This window comes from Bufo bufo, chromosome 3 (genome assembly GCF_905171765.1).
Source record: "Bufo bufo chromosome 3, aBufBuf1.1, whole genome shotgun sequence".
NCBI lineage: Eukaryota > Metazoa > Chordata > Amphibia > Anura > Bufonidae > Bufo > Bufo bufo.
Genome location: NC_053391.1, coordinates 354,527,348 through 354,544,261, shown reverse-complemented (window position 1 = coordinate 354,544,261; position 16,914 = coordinate 354,527,348). Strand labels below are relative to the sequence as shown.

Here is a 16,914-nt window from a genome sequence, read left to right as displayed (position 1 = left end):
GGGCGTCATGTTTTTGGCCCAGATAATGCGCGATTTTTCAGCGCGAGTTCAAAACGGCATGTTTGGTACCCAAACCCGAACTTCTTCATAGAAGTTCGGGTTTGGGATCGGGGTTGTGTAGATTGTATTATTTTCCCTTATAACATGGTTATAAGGGAAAATAATAGCATTCTTAATACAGAATGCATAGTACAATAGGGCTGGAGGGGTTAAAAAATAAATAAATAATAATTTAACTCACCTTAATCCACTTGCTCGCGCAGTCCAGCTTCTCTTCTGTCTTCTTCTTTGCTGTGTACAGGAAAAGGATCTGTGGTGACGTCACTCCGGTCATCACATGGTCCATCACATAATCTTTTACCATGATGATGGATCATGTGATGGACCATGTGATGACTGGAGTGACGTCACCACAGGTCCTTTTCCTGTACACAGCAAAGAAGAAGACAGAAGAGATGCTGGCTGCGCGAGCAAGTGGATTAAGGTGAGTTAATTTTTTTTTTTTTTTTTTTTAACCCCTCCAGCCCTATTGTACTATGCATTCTGTATTAAGAATGCTATTATTTTCCCTTATAACCATGTTATAAGGGAAAATAATAATGATCGGGTCTCCATCCCGATCGTCTCCTAGCAACCGTGCGTGAAAATAGCACCGCATCCGCACTTGCTTGCGGATGCTTGCGATTTGCACGCAGCCCCATTCACTTCTACAGGGCCTGCGTTGCGTGATAAACACACAATATAGAGCATGCTGCGATTTTCACGCAATGCATAAGTGATGCATAAAAATCACCGCTCATGTGCACAGCCCCATAGAAATGAATGGGTCCGGATTTAGTGCGGATGCAATGCGTTCACCTCCCGCATTGCACCCGCGCGGAAAACTCACCCATGTGAACTCAGCCTAAACGCTTATTTCAGGCCAGAAAATGTATTGTTAGACACTGGGGAGATAGCGTTGCGCCCACGGTCAAGGAATGGGAAAACCCTTTTAGAACTTCGCTTGCTAGAGAAGAATTCCACCTGGCAACTAATAAGAAAAAACATAGATTTGCCAGAATGTGGCGGACATGGTTAAAATAGTTGTTGTTCTCGGGGGTGTTGGCTGTGGGCCTGGGGGGGAGGAGAGGAGGGGGTTGTTTAATTTAAAATTTTTATTTTTCCTCCCAGAGAGGAAACATGCAGTGGGTAAAGGGAGGGTGGGAAGAGGAATGTAAATGATATGTATGTTGATTATAATGTAAATTAATAATCAAAGGATTGTTGAAGATTTTGTAAGAAGTATTTGTAAAAAAGAAAGAAAGGAATGAAGACTATTAAAAAATAAAAAAAATAAAAATAGACATGTAAAGTTAAGTGTTAGTACGGCCAGAGGTTAATATTCAACGGTTTGGTCCATGGGACCTTCCTCAGTATTTAAAGGGGTTATCCAATACTATAAACTGCCCCCACCATGTGCCAGGCCCCTCACAGGGAATATACTTACCCCACTCCCCGTGCCGCTCCCGGTCCCCGCACCACCGCTGCTGCTTCTCCCTGTGCGAGGATAAAAAACATCCGGTGTCGGGGGGGAGCAGTCAATGGCAGGCGGGGACGGGGACGAGCCTCCCTAGCATCGCGTGTGACGCTAGGGGGAGAAGTATATTCCCTGTGAGGAGCCCGGCAAATGGGGGGCAGTTTATAGTATTGGATAACCCCTTTAAGGCTATGGTGAGATGTAGAAAGTCAGCTTGGGCCTGGAGTGGTGACTGCAGGGAAAAAGAATAGCTGGACAGGGGGCGTAGCCTTTAGGGGAGGCGCCCATGACGGGGGCTTGGTTCAGGGAGACCCCTTAGAATGGGGATAGGTCAGTTCAGGTAAAGGGGGGCGGGGTATGAGGGGTTAAATAGATAGGAGAAGGAGTGGGGGGTAGCAATTTTGGTTAGGATTTGCATGAGAGCGGTCACCATGGATCAGCTAGAGGCAATCATGGGGCAGTTGAGAGCAGCAGCGGCCATCCACGGCACTGGGTGGGTGCAGGAATCTGTTCAGGAGCTGCTGAGGGGGGTGGCTGGGGCACCTGTAACTCCCCAGCCATCTATACACCGGCCGATGCGGACCAGGCTGCCGGCGCGCTTCAGCCCTGACCAGTCTCCCCCCAGGGCTCAGCGCCGCATAAGGAGCCCCTCCAGGGACCCTCCGCTCCTGCAGGAGGCAGGGCGCACTCCTGCCCGCACGCCCAGGAGTGGGAGGAATCCTGTCTGAAGGCGGAGCTCGCGTGGGGGCTGGGCCCGGTCTCCACATCCACGCGATTCACTCAACAGGGAGTCCGGAGCTGGTTCAGCGGGCCCTCTCCATGGTCCTGATGGTGAGAGGGCCTCTCAGCGGGGTCAAGATGGCCCTAGCAATGGGGCTGCTGCAGGATGCGAGGCGGGAGGCAGCAGTCCCTTAGCAACACTTCAGGAGGAGACGGCAGGCCACGCCCCCTTGAAGTCTCTAGTGAAGACAGCAGGGAGACTGTCCCTGGTTGCATCACGGCCAGGGGACAGCTTCTGGGAGCCATTTCAGCAGGATCGGCGCAGAGGACTGGACTGCAGGAATCCGGATCAGCGGCTGATGGGGTCACAGCACCCAGGCAGCCAGGTGAGGCTCATTGGGGAATGTTAGCGCAGGTGGTGGCGGGTTTGGGAAATGGGGGGGTGGGGACCCTTCCGCAGATTTAGGTAGAGGTTTGGGGCAGTTACTAGGGGGGTTGGCGGGTTTGTTGTCGAGTTGGGGCATGGGCGGTTTGTCACCTTTGCCGGCATGGGGGGTTGGGGGTGGTTCTGGTGGGCCTGGGGGTTCAGCGGGGGCCCAGGTGAGTTTGGGTGGTAACACGGCGTCTGTGCAAATGCAGGCGGGGGGTTCAGCCGCGGGGCACCTGGAGCGGTTAGATGATAAGGCAAAAGGGGAGGTGTACGAAGCCCCTCTGGGGGCGCATTTGAAACAGGAGGTGAGGGAGCGGATTTGGAAGGGGGAGTATGTGGATATTTATTCCCTGCTTCCCCTGGAAAGGTTTAATTTGGATAGGGCAAGGAAGGATGAGGGGAAAAAGGAGGAGGAGAAGAGGAGGCATCGATTAATACCGCAAAAGTTTGTCAATTGACTGCAAGAATTCGCAATTTTGGCGAGCGTGATCGGGGAGAAGTCGCCGGACAATTGTTCTGGGCTGTTTTGTTATATGGATGCGATTGGGGAGGCTTACCGGACATACAGGGGGCTTGCATGCTTAAGGTATGATGAGCAATTTAGGCAACGAAAGGCGGTGCGTCCGGATATCAGTTGGGACCACAAAGATATTGCTTTGTGGTTAAAGGTGACGGCACCATCTAGCTCGGGTGAGCCCTTTCGGGGAAATCCGGAGAGGGGGGTCAATCCGCTTTCGTGTCGGCTTCAGCAAAGGGATTGTGTTTTCTTTTCAATGAAGGGTGGTGCAAGTTCGGAGTCAAGTGCAAGTTCAAGCACGAATGCTCCACTTGCGGGGGATCCCACGGAGAGTCGCGGTGCTTCAAGGGAGGTAGACAAAGGAGTGATCCCCATGGCAAAGGGGGAGACGCCAGTGCGGCTTGGAAGGATGGAACCCTTTCTAAATAAGTATCCTGATGCGGGGGCGGCACGACTATTGAGGGAAGGTTTTTTGTTGGGTTTTAGGATTCCATTTGTTCCGTCGGGGGCTGTGTTGGTTAGAAAGAATTTGAAGTCGGCCAGGAAGCACCCAGAGATTGTTAAGAAAAAGCTATTAAAGGAGGTCAACCGGTCCGTTTTTGGAGCCACCGGTGGCGGACCTGCGCGTTTCGCCGCTGGGGGTGGTTCTAAAAAAGGAAAAAAATTAATTTTGCCTTATTCATCATCTGTATTTTCCAAAAGAGTCATCGGTCAATGATGGTATAGATCCGGCTTTATGCTCGGTGGTTTATACCTCATTTGACGTGACAGTAACATGGGTACAGCGGTTCGGAAATGGGACGTTTTTGGCAAAGACGGATATTGAGGCAGCATTTCGAATACTGCCAGTGCATCCGGACAGCCTCCATTTGTTGGAGTGTTTTTGGGAGGGCGGGTTTTTCGTTGATCGATGCTTGCCTATGGGCTGCTCGTTATCATGTGCTTACTTCGAGGCGTTTAGTACGTTCCTGGAGTGGGCGGTAAAATACACGTCCGGATGTGAGTCTCTGATTCATTATCTGGATGATTTCTTGTGTATTGGACCGCCAGATTCACGCTGTTGTTCCTTGCTGCTGCGCACGCTAGAGTGTATGTTCAAGGAGTTTGGGATCCCTTTAGCGGCAGAAAAGACCGTAGGGCCGACCACGGAGTTAAGCTTTCTGGGGATTGTGATAGATACCGTGCGGATGGAGTGTCGGTTACCGTTGGACAAGTTAGCGAATTTGAAGGAGGAGGTGGGGAGGGCTCAGAGGTCGCGGAAGATTAGGTTATGTCAGCTCCAGTCTCTCCTAGGTAAGCTTAACTTTGCTTGCAGGATTATGCCCATGGAGAGGGTTTTCTGTAGAAGGCTGGCCGGGGCAACGGCTGGGATTGTCTCGCCTATGCTTTTTGTACGGTTGGGGAGGGAATTACGGGAGGATTTGCGGGTTTGGGGCTCTTTTCTTGATCAGTACAATGGTTGTTCGTAGGGGACACAGTGGAGTCGTTCGATTTTGAGCTTTATTCAAATGCGGCTGGAGGTGGTGGGTATGGGGTGTACTGTGGTGGGCACTGGTGCGCGGGAGGTGGGCATCGGCTTGGGTAGATGGTGGTTGGGAGTAGAATATGGCTCTGTTGGAGCTTTTCCCCATTGTGGCTGCAGTATTGCTGTGGGGGGAAGTGTTTCGGGACAAAAAGGAGAGGTTCCACTGCGATAACTTGGGAGTGGTTAATGCAATTAACGGGCTGTCGGCTTCGTCCCCTTTGGTGGTACGGCTACTTCAGCGTTTGGTTTTGGAGTGCTTATCCATCAATGCATGGGTGGTGGTGGTGCATGTACCCGGGGTTGACAACTGTATTGCTGACGCTCTCTCGTTCGCAGTGGGACCGTTTCCGGCGGTTGGCTCCAGAGGCGGAGGAGGAGGGGCTGGGCTGCCCGAGTTGTCTGTGGGAGCTGCTGGTGGAGCAGTGGCGGGGCTGATCCGAGCATCTTTGGCGCCCGGTACGTGGGGGTTGTATATGAAGGCTTGGAAGTGTTGGGAGGATTGGTGTGTTAGGCTGGGCGTGATGGACGAGGACATGGAGGTTCCGGTTCTGTTGTTCTTAGGCCATTGCAAGGAGGAGGGGTGGGCGGTGAGTAAAATCAATGGTTATGTGGCCGGGTTGGCATTCGGTTTTAGATTGAGGCGGATAAAAGATTTCACAAAATGTTTTTTGGTGGCGCGGGCGTTAAAAGGCTGGCGTAGGTTGCGTGACGTCCAGTGTCTTTTGAGTTGTTGGTGCGGTTGGGGGTGCAGTTGGGGCAAGTGTGCAGTTCGGAGTGGGAGGAGCGGTTATTTCAATTGGCCTTCTCGATAGCCTTTTTCGGGGCGCTGCGTTTGGGTGAGTTAGTTGCCCCATCGGTCGGGCTGGTGGTTTGAGGGGGGAGGATGTGAATTTGTTTCCAGATAGAGTAGATTTCCTTATTCGTAGTTCGAAGACGGACAGGGAGGGTAGAGGGCGCCGGGTAGTACTCTTTGGGATATCTGGGTGCATAATGTGTCCAGTGCGCTGTTTGCAGGTGTTTGGTTTGGTCGGTAAGGGCGGGGTTGCGCCTTTACTGGTGCATGCAGATGGTTTGTTCTTGTCCAGGTATCAGTTTATAGTAGTTTTTAGGAAATGTTTGGGTCAGTTAGGGTTAAGCCAGGAGGAATACTCAGGCCACTCGTTCAGAATAGGTCCCGCTACTGAGGCAGCGAGGTGGGGGTTAGGGGATGAGGTGATTAAGAGGATAGGTTGCTGGGAGTCGATTCGTTTCAGGTCGTACGTTCATATGGATAGAGTGTGAGGTTACCTAAGGATTGGTTATTGTGCCTGTTCTTCCTTGCCTCTTGTTGTTTAGTTTTCTCATTTCAGGTGCTGGGTCGGCTCTCGTATGGATTTTGGGACATTCCTTTGTATTCTGGGAGCTGATCGGGCGGCGGCCCAGCCGGATGGTCGGCAACTTGGTTTTAGTCGTTCGGAGGCTTTGGTAAGGTGGATTGGTAGACAGGGAATGCCCGAGTTTCACAGGTTTGTTCGGCAGGACAGGGCCCCGGATGTGCTAGTTTTGCACGTGGGGGGGAATGATTTGGGTGCACGCCCATTCCGTGAGCTGGTAAGGGACGTGAAGTTTGACTTCTTGAGGTTATGGTCGCTGTTCCCTGGAATGGTTACAGTATGGTCGGACATAGTTCCAAGGCAGAAGTGGAGGGGGGCCTGGTCAGTGGAGGGTGTTAATAGAGCCCGGGTTAAAGTTAACCGTGCTATAGGGCGTTTTATGGCAAGAAATGTCGCGGTGGTGGTGAGGCACTCTGAGTTGGAAAAGGGCATTGGGGCCTTTAGGCGGTCGGATGGGGTGCACTTAAATGCAGGTGAAATCGAGGTGGCTTTGAGAGTTTGGAAGGACGTGCAGTCTTAAGGGGTCAAGGCTGCGCATCAGAAATGTTAGCCGCCACCATTGTAACCCTGCCAAAACCAGGCAAGGCACAGGATAAACCCCAAAATTTCAGACCCATCTCTCTTTTGAATACGGACGTTAAAATATACGCCAAAGCACTAGCTAACAGGCTCTCAAAGATCCTTCCATCACTAGTGGCTATAGACCAAGTGGGATTTGTCAAAGGGAGACAACTTACAGATAATACGAGAAGGCCGCTGAATATCCTAGACCACATAATTCGTCATAACGTTTTTCATCACGCTGGATGCCGAGAAGGCGTTTGACTGCCTAAATTGGTCGTATGCCTTCTCGGTCCTTGAGCGTATGGGCCTGGGGAAGACTTTATTACAGCTATTAGGGCACTATATTCGGTTCCCATAGCGAAAGTTTTTGTAAACGGAGCAGTGTCAGCTAATTTCTCAATCACTAACGGAACCCGCCAAGGCTGTCCACTGTCTCCACAAATTTTTGTTTTGGCTATTGAACCCCTGGCACAGGCTATCAGGCTACACCCTGACATCACGGGTATCAAGTTTGGGAACAAACAGCACTGCATATCTCTTTATGCAGATGACATTCTGCTGTCCCTATCCTCTCCTCAGTCATCATTGGAATCTGCTTTGCTTCTTATAGAACAATTTGGGCGTATATCATATTATAAGATGAATGAGAACAAGTCTCAACTCCTCCCCTTTAATATTCCACCACTCCAACTGGCTCAATTACGGTCTAAATTCCAATTAGACTGGCAATCCACATATATTAAATACCTGGGCATCAACATTACCTCATCTATCCTTTTACTGTTTCAACATAACTATCTTCCCCTTTTAGAAACTATTAAAGAAGATATCTCTACTTATGGCAGATACGAGATATTCTGGGTGGGTCACATTGCGACCTTTCAGATGATGACTCTGCCTAAGCTCTTGTTCATTTTTCGCACGGTCCCCATCAAAGTGCCTTCCCACTTCTTTAATAAAGCACAAAGCCTTCTCAACTCCTTTATCTGGGCAGGACGTAAACCAAGGACATCCTCAACAATATTATGCAAAACCAAACGAGGAGGAGGACTAGGTCTACCAAAGCTAGAAGACTATTTCTTGGCAACACAAGTTAACCTCTTCTTCGGTTGGTGGATGGGTGATACCTCTATCCCGTGGATCCAAATGGAGTCCTTCCTAGCTCACCCAATACATTTAAGATCACTCTTAATTGACCGCCTTAATCCATCCCCGACCAAGCTCTCCGACCTTCCCTACCTTTTAGAAAGTACCATACAACATTGGCGCACATTTCACAGTAGGAGCGCACATGCGACCATCAATGCAGCATCCGTGTCCCCCCTGCAATTGTTAGAACTAAAGCTCCCTGATACAAAACTCCCCTCTTGGAGGTCCCACGGCCTTCTTTGGATATCACAATTGTACAACGAAGGTCAGGTTAGATTACAGAACTCCAACAAGAATTTGATCTACCGCATACAGATTTTTACAAATACCTGCAAATACGCCATCTATTACAATCCCAGAAACCATGTGCATTAACGGCCAATAGGCAACTGTTTGAGCTATGGGGATCCCCAACTCTACCCTCAAAAAAACAGAGTCTTAGAGTGTTATACCTGAGCCTGGGAGACAAACACATCTTTAAAAAAAAAAATGACTCCCTTTTTAGCTTGGGATAAGGAACTCAATAATCAGATCCCAATATCCAGCTGGATACCGGCCCTAGGATTCATTTCAACTACCTTCATAAGTACTACCTTGTATGAAGCAGCTATCAAAACATGTCTGAGGTGGTACTTGACTCCTGATAGGCTGAGCAAAATATTTCCTGGAACTTCCGACATATGCTGGCGCATTGTGGAGTCAAAGGTACACTCCTGCACACTTTATGGTCCTGTCCCAAGTTAACCAGCTTATGGATTAGCATATTTGTCCTGGCCTCCAAATTTTGTGGAATAAACCTTGAACCCTCGCCCTATTGGGCTCTCATGTTCATGGATATGCATGTCATCCCTAGGTCCCACAGGATCCCTATAGCTCACCTATTCATAGCTACTAAGCTCAATATTCCGAGACACTGGAAGTCAACAGTGATCCCGTCCCTGTCAGAGACGATCCTCCGGGTGCAACAAAATTGCATCTTTGAAAAAATGATGGCATATAGGAACCAGAATTTGAGAAGATTCCACTCTCATTGGCAAGGATGGCTTGAATTCAGACCTGCCATTCCCCTAACAGATACCGCAATTGATCAAGACAACACATGTGACTAGTAGTGATATTAGTAATGTTATAACTGTTTAAGGTTATGTTTACTACCTTTTACTTGAATATCCATTACTCTTTATTAATAACAATATTGTACACAGTTGCAAGGCTTAGACTTATTTCTCTTGTAACCACTAGGCTTATGTAAGGTATGATGCTATATACTTTGTCTCTTTCCAATGCCGGATTGTTGTCAACTGTGTTTTGCCATTGTTTCTACTATCGATTTATTCATAAATCTCAATAAAAATAAATGAAAAAAACAAAAAAAGGGTAAGTATTTTATTGTTTTAAAGCTCTCTGAGCCTAAATATACTCGACAACCCCTTTAAAAGGGTTGTGCCTTAAACTACTTTACACGCTAAAGTTTATTTTCTCCAATAAAAATCTAGTTGCCATTCCCCTTGGATTTTTTTTATTTACCTCGTTTCCAGTTTTCTCTTATCCCTCATGACTTAATCCTACTTGGTTGTCATGTGTCTGCTGTCCCATCATGCCTTAGGGCAGTGAGATGTGTCCTAACATCAGCAGGACATGTGACACTAACCACCCTCCTTGTTCTTACCAATGACATTTGAGTGTCCTATTTTACAAGCTCCAATACAGGACATAATCTATAACAGCTGAATATCAAAACAGCCAGTTTGATAAATGGTGGTATTTGATATAACAGTGATATCTGTTGGGTGAGATACATTTATATAAGTGGCACAACCCCTTTAATGCATCAGGTGATATTATTTTTGAAGGACACATTGCAGTACCCTAGAAAAGGGTTACTGTAAAAGGGTAATTGCTATGCTGTTATATTGTTAAGTGAAATATTGTAATGTTTTGTATTTGTATACCTAATAGCATTGTATGGACAGTTTAGGGTTAACAACCTTGACTCATCCTTTTAGGTTGCAAGGAGATGGCAGTAGAGAGTATAGTTCTGCCTGAAAGCAATGAGAACTAATGTGCAAGCTCTTCGAGACTTCTACAGCAAAGGAAACAACTTTATCATCAAAGTGCTCCAGAGAAAAGAAAATCAGAAGGTCCAGAATCAGCAAGGCCATGCATTGGAGTCAGCCAGAAAGTTATTGTGCATGTTTATGTTAGAGAGACCTTACTGCTGTCAGAGGGAATACTCCTAATGCATGTTGCCACACTTTGAGTCGTATCTTAAAGCGGTTATCCAAGACTTAAAAAGACCTCAGAGAATGGCTGACCCACAGTGGGTTTCATATTTATCTGGTCCTCGCCGGGTTCAACATCCAATCACTGTCTTGTTACATGCTGCACGGGTGACAGGTCACCACTGCGTCCAGTGATTGGCTGCAGTAGTCACATGGCGCTCGTCAGAGGGATGTTGATGTTACGGAGCTGCATCGATGGCCGGGGAGCAATGCAACAGGAACCCAGTGATCGAGACCAGGTAAGTATAAACCTCTCTGCAGGTCAGCCACTCTCTAAGGTCTTTTTAAATCTTGGATAACCCCATTAACTCTGCACCTCTCATGTCGGGAATTGCAGAAAAAGTAAACAAGAAGCTCATTGCTGCGTATGGTTCTGTTAAGAGACTTTAGAGAGAGAGAGAGAGAGACAGAGTACTAAAACCTCTATTGCTACTGTCTATACATTGATGTTGGGGAGGAACTGCATTGTGATCTACTTGGAACTGTGCCTTGTTACTGCTGAATTTACTACTACTCCTATTCTGTACTTTAGTAAAGAGAGACTTATTTATTTATATCAAGTGGCCTGGTTACTGACTCCACCACTCGCTGGCCACTCCAGCTGCCCTCCTACCTTGCACCCAGACACCTAACACCAAGGGTCCCCTAAATACCACCAGGTAGGAGGCCCAATATCAGGGTGTGCCCAGAGGTAAGAAAGGGTACACACTTCTGTCACTGCTCGGCCCTAAGGAGTACCAGTGAGTATTGCCACTGTGATCTATGGGTACAATTTTCACCACTCCCATCCTCCATCCGCTCCTCCTGGGCTCGCTATGACAACACTTATCTGACATGTTGCAGCATAAAGGAAAATGGGGGAACATACTGTGACATATTTACACCCTCATGCCTGTCTCTACTTCAGTTGTCAGATCTCAGTATGGGCTAAAGAAAAATTCCCATGTAAAACCTTCTGATAAAATTAGGAGTGTTCAGATGGTTACTTTTTCCCAGTAAATCAGAAGCTTTGGCAATTCGATTCAGATGAAACAGACAAAAACACACTAATTTTATATTTAAAATTCAGTACAATAGTGAGGGTCATGGGGCATGGTTAACACAAGCCAGCCATTTTAGAGTCTTACATGGACCATGTAGTTAGGTAGATTTGATAACTGGGTATAAAGTCAGGACTTCTCATTAGGGACAGGATAGGGTCAGGTAGTGTACTCTACAGCCAGGGCTGGGACTGTTCATAACTTCATGTGTTGCACTGTGCAAGATGAGCTTTTAGAGAGACAGTACTCTTTATGTGCAGGATCTAGGCTTTTGTGCAACACTTATCCAGTTTATAAGTGAGTCAACAGCAGAGTGTACTGTATATTTTTGTCACAGCCACGGGATGTCCAGTTGCATCTGTTCCCCCCCCCCCCCCCAAAACCTGTTTCAATTCTTCTACTGTTTATAAGTGTGCAAAGAACTTAAATGGAACCTGTCATCACCTTTATGCTGTCCATACTAACGGCGGAATAAAGTAGAGACAGGCGAGTTTATTTCCGCGGTCTGTCATTTATAAGTTAATAGTAAGTGGTTGCTGAGAACCAACATCACAATCATTGCAGACTGGGCCTGGAAAAGAGTCACGACCACCTGAGAAGAGTCCTGGTTATTCATAAAATCCTGCTCTCCTGCCGATGATTGACCGTCTTCTACCTAGTTTTCTCCCTTTCTCTCTCGGAGAGAACTTCCAATAATCAGCAGATGGGCGAGAGAGCAGGAGATTAGGAATAACCAGGACTCTTCTCAGGTAGATTTGACTCTTTTCAGGGCCTGGGCTGCAATCATTATGATGCTGGTTCTTAGCAACCACTTACTTTTAGCTCATGAGTGACACACAGCTGAAATCAGCATTTTTGTCACTGTTTTATACTGCTCTCAGTGAGGTCAGCATAAAGTTGATGACAGGTTCCCTTTAAATAAGTATATTTTAGTGCATCAACAGCAGTGTATATGTTTAGTCACAGCCAGGGGATGCCCAATTGTGCCTTTCCCAAACACCTGTTGCAAATTTTCTACGATTAATAAATGTACAAATGAGCAGATGTTAGTGCATTACCAACAGCATATATTTTGGTTGCAGGGGTTGTCCAATTGTGCCCCTTTCCCAAAAATCTGTGGAAATATTCAGAACAAGCCTACGTTTTTTCTGATACTAACATGTTTGTATAAATACCATCAGGTATCTAACCCCAGTAAGGGACTATTTTTTGGTACCTTTGTAATTTTAAAAAGCATGACAAATCTGACAGTGTGGTATGTTTTTAATCATGTGTTTACGCAAGTCAATATATGTCAGTGTCATTCTGACATTATTTTCTATAGCTGTCTTTGCGTTAAAGACCTTGAAATGGGAGAAGGAAAAAAAAGAGAGTGTCATACACTAATATTTAGGCCAATTGGAGCACTTTTGATTTGGGTTGAATTTACTTGTACCTGAATCAAATTTTCTGACCGATTCTTTAGAATCAGAGTCCAAAACTACCGTAATTTCTAGACATACTCTCATCCCTACTGTTTTTCTCTCCTTATAGTTTCCCTAATAGGAGTGTGTGTCTAATATAGGGAAAACACATACATAATGCTGCCTTACCACTGGACGGTTGGTTTAGGTGTCCCCATCACAGTGCAGACCAGCGTGACAGACATTCTTTCCCACACACAATGTGCCCTGAGGGGTATCCAGAACATTGGTGCACGTCTTCCACATAACTCTCTGAATTCTTTATTCTGTCTGGATTTTATTTCAGCCTACATACAATAAACAGTCATAATATATCAGATTCTAATATGTATTACAATTAAAAATATACAAATTACATAAACATACAGTACGTAGAAGTTCAGTAAATGAGACTAACCTTTAATCTACCTTGTGTCTAAAAGCCAGTTCAAAGGGGTTTTCTGGGAATACCATACTGATGACCGAAGGGTAGGTTATCAGTTTTTGTTTGGTGGAGGTCCAACTCCTGGAACCCCAGCCAATCAGCTGTTTGAAAAAGCTGCGGTGCTCCAGTGAGCACTGCAGCATCTTCCTAGGTCAATCACTCCACATTCATTGGTCACTTTGCAGCTCAGTCCGATTCAAATGAATGGGCGTGGACTGCTATGCAAAGCATGGCCACTATACAAAGTATGGCCTCATGCACACGACCGTTGTGTGTTTTGTGGTCCGCAAACCGTGGATCCGCAAAACACGGATGGCGTCCGTGTGCGTTACGCAATTTTGCGGAATGGCACGGACAGCCTTTAATATAACTACCTATTCTTGTCCGCAAAGCGCGAACAAGAATAGGACATGTTATATTTTTTTTGCGGGCCACAGAACGGAGCAACGGATGTGGACAGCACACGGAGTGCTGTCCGCATCTTTTGCGGCCCCATTGAAGTGAATGGGTCTGCATCCGAGCCGCCAAAACTGCATGAATGGGTCCACGATCTGCAAGCGGCTGCCCCACGGTCTGTGCCAGACATTGAGGACCGCAGTTTGCAGTCCGCAGCACAGGCACGGAGCCCTTACATTCATGTGCATGTAGCCTTAGTCTTTGCAGTCTTACTCAATTAAAGGGGTTGTCTGACTGGTATTTTTTTAAACAAAGGGTTAGAATGTTTTAACCCCTTAAGGACCCTGCCATTTTTCACCTTAACCCCTTCAGGACACAGCCTTATTTCACCTTAAGGACCAGGCCATTTTTTGCAAATCTGACGTGTCACTTTATGTAGTAATAACTTTAAAACACTTTTACTTATCCAGGCCATTCTGAGATTGTTTTCTCGTCACATATTGTACTTCATGACAGTGGTAAATTTGAGTCAAAATATTTCATTTTTATTTAGAAAACAATTCAAAATTTACCAAAAATTTGGAAAAATTTCCAATTTTCTAAATTTCTATTTCTCCGCTTTTAAAACAAATAGTGATACCTCCTAAAATATTTATTACTTTACATTTCCCATATGTCTACTTCATGTTTGGATAATTTTGTAAATTACATTTTCTTTTTTTGGGATGTCAGAAGGCTTAGAAGTTTAGAAGCAAATCTTGAAAATTTTCAGAAAATTTCCAAAACCCACTTTTTAAGGACCAGTTCAGGTCTGAAGTCACTTTGTGAGGCTTACATAATAGAAACCACACATAAATGACCCCATTTTAGAAACTGCACCCTTTAAGGTATTCAAAACTGATTTTACAAACTTTGTTAACCCTTTAGGTGTTTCACAAGAATTAAAGGAAAATGTAGATGAAATTTCAGAATTTTCTATTTTAATCCATTATTTTCTGCTAACAAAGCAAAGGTTAACAGCCAAACAAAACTCAATATTTATTGCCCTGATTCTGTAGTTTACATAAACACCACATATGTGGTCGTAAACTGCCTTATGTAGTGTATCATTTTTTTCATTATGAGATGCCGGTTTGATTGGTACTATTTTAGGGTGCATATGACTTTTTTATCGCTTGGTATTACACTTTTTGTGATGTAAGGTGACAAAAAATGGCTTTTTTGACACAGTTTTTATTAATTTTATTTTTACGGTGTTTAGCTGAGGGGTTAGGTCATGTGATATTTTTATACAGCAGGTTCTTACGGACGCGGCGATACCTAATATGTATACTTTTTTATTTATTTATTTAAGTTTGACACAATAACAGCATTTTTGAAACAAAGAAAAATCATGTTTTAGGGCTCATGCACACAAACGTTTTTTGCGTTCCGCATTTTGATTCTGTATATGGTCCGTATACGGAACCATTCATTTCAATGGGTCCGCAAAAGATTTTTTTGGAGATTGTCTTAGGTAGAGTCTCATTTTTTACGGGATGAGATGACAGTTTGGCACTATTTTGGGGTGCATATGACTTTTTGATTGCTTGCTATTACACTTTTTGTGATGTAAGGTGACAAAAAATGGCTTTTTTTACACCGTTTTTATTTAATTTCTTTTACGGTGTTCACCTGAGAGGTTAGGTCATGTGGCATTTTTATAGAGCCGGTCGATACGGACGCGGCGATACGTAATATGTGTACTTTTTACTTTATTTTGGGAAAAGGACGATTATTTCTTTTTTTTACCAATTTTTTTTTTCTAAAACATTTTTTTTCACTTTCTTTTTTGACCCACTCTGGGACTTCAACTTTTGTGGGTCTGATCCCCTTTACAATGCATTACAATACTTCTGTATTGTAATGCATTGGCTGTAAGTGTATTACTCAATGTACTCAGCTTCCTGCCTTTTAGTCACAGGTCACACAGCACTAGGGAAGGGGTATAGGTGTCTGAGGGGGACTAAGTGCAGCTGATGGGGTAACTGCAGCTGAGGGAGAAGGGCAGGCACAGCTCACTGGTCACACAGCTCCCCAAACATCAGGGGGCTCTAATGAAGTGCTATAGATGTGTGAGGGGGACTGAAGGGGTTAACTCTGCAGCTGAGGGGGAAGGGCAGGCTTATCCACCGCTCTGATCTCAGCACTGGAGACAGCTACACCTTCCCCTGCCACCGCTGCGAGGGGGGGGGTGTTGAGGGGGAATGTCAGGCTGCAGCTGCAATTTCCTCGGCAATTAGGAGTGTACTGCTGAGGATATATAGCACACGATCTCGATCTCCTCAGCACTGTCACAGTAATGAAAAAACTGAGGCGATCGGAATTGAAATAGGCGCCTTTAGCTGTGATTGGTCAGTCTGGATTGACTGACCAATCACAGCCATCGTCAGACGGGGACAGCTATGACTGGCTCTGTCATAGGTGTTGTGACCAATCATCTGTCTGTAACAGCTATTGTCACTATCCTGACACTGTTGGGGTCATTTATCAAACTGGTGTAAAGTAGAAATGGCTTAGTTGCCCATAGCAACCAATCAGATTCCACCTTTCATTTTCCAAAGGGGCTGTGAAAAATGAAAGGAGGAATCTGATTGGTTGCTATGGGCAACTAAGCCAGTTCTACTTTACACCAGTTTGATAAATGACCCCCTATGTGTGTTTACTCACAGTGACAGTTTGACTGCAGGACCAGAATGCTTGTCCTAGTGCCTGAAGTACCTGCAAGTTAGGACGAGCATTCTGGTCCAAGGTCCTGAAGGTGTTAAGGATAAAAAAGTAATACCTCACTGTTTTCCTGCTGATCCTATTATAATGCTTCCTTGGTCCCATACTGGTTTCTACTTCCTGTTTCCTCTTGATATGGAAATGTGAGCGCTAAGCAAATAGCAATGACTCTCCTCTTCCAGTGATCCGCTCAGCAGTCACATTGCCAGGAAGTAGAAACCAGCAATGGGACCTGGGACCTGTTACATGTTATTACATTGTAGAGGCTCCTAGCCCAATAGGGGATTATTATTTGCAATAGGCAATTAAAAGTCTTAGCAGAATACTTACTTTTTCACGCAAGGCTCTACGATCTGCTCTAACACGCAATGATCTGCAAGCTTGAAGTACCTTGATTTCTAACTTCTCCATATTGTTTCTAAAACCAACATGCTTCTGTCCTCTTGTTTCCAGCCACAAGTCTGTAGAATTCGACTTTATTCTGTTATCTCTGTGGAAGCATTCATTATTGATCAGTAGCTTCCCATGCTCATATTTAGTTGCACCATATAAAAAGCACATCTGCCTATATACAATTCTATTCTACCGTACATGTAACAGATAGTAGTTACATGAGTAGTCAGAACATACCGTGTAATACATATGAGCAGCTCAGAGACATTATTAATAAATCAGGCCTAAGATTAAAATGCACTTCTGGATTGAAGATATAACAACTAAGCAATGGTATGGTGGCCATTTTCTCCTAC

General features: G+C 45.4%; 1 protein-coding gene across 3 annotated transcripts in view; it reads right to left on the bottom strand.

Annotated features, from left to right (window-relative positions):
• The window catches only part of MYOM3 (myomesin 3), a 191,574-nt gene that overhangs the window by 134,946 nt on the left and 39,714 nt on the right, over positions 1-16,914 (bottom strand). For all 3 annotated transcript variants that reach the window (XM_040424500.1, XM_040424502.1, XM_040424501.1), the window contains exons 4-5: positions 16,496-16,655; positions 12,709-12,866 (exon numbers count right to left, since the gene is read on the bottom strand). In XM_040424500.1, the coding sequence (XP_040280434.1) occupies positions 12,709-12,866; positions 16,496-16,655 (318 nt within the window). The remainder of the gene's footprint in view (positions 1-12,708; positions 12,867-16,495; positions 16,656-16,914) is intronic.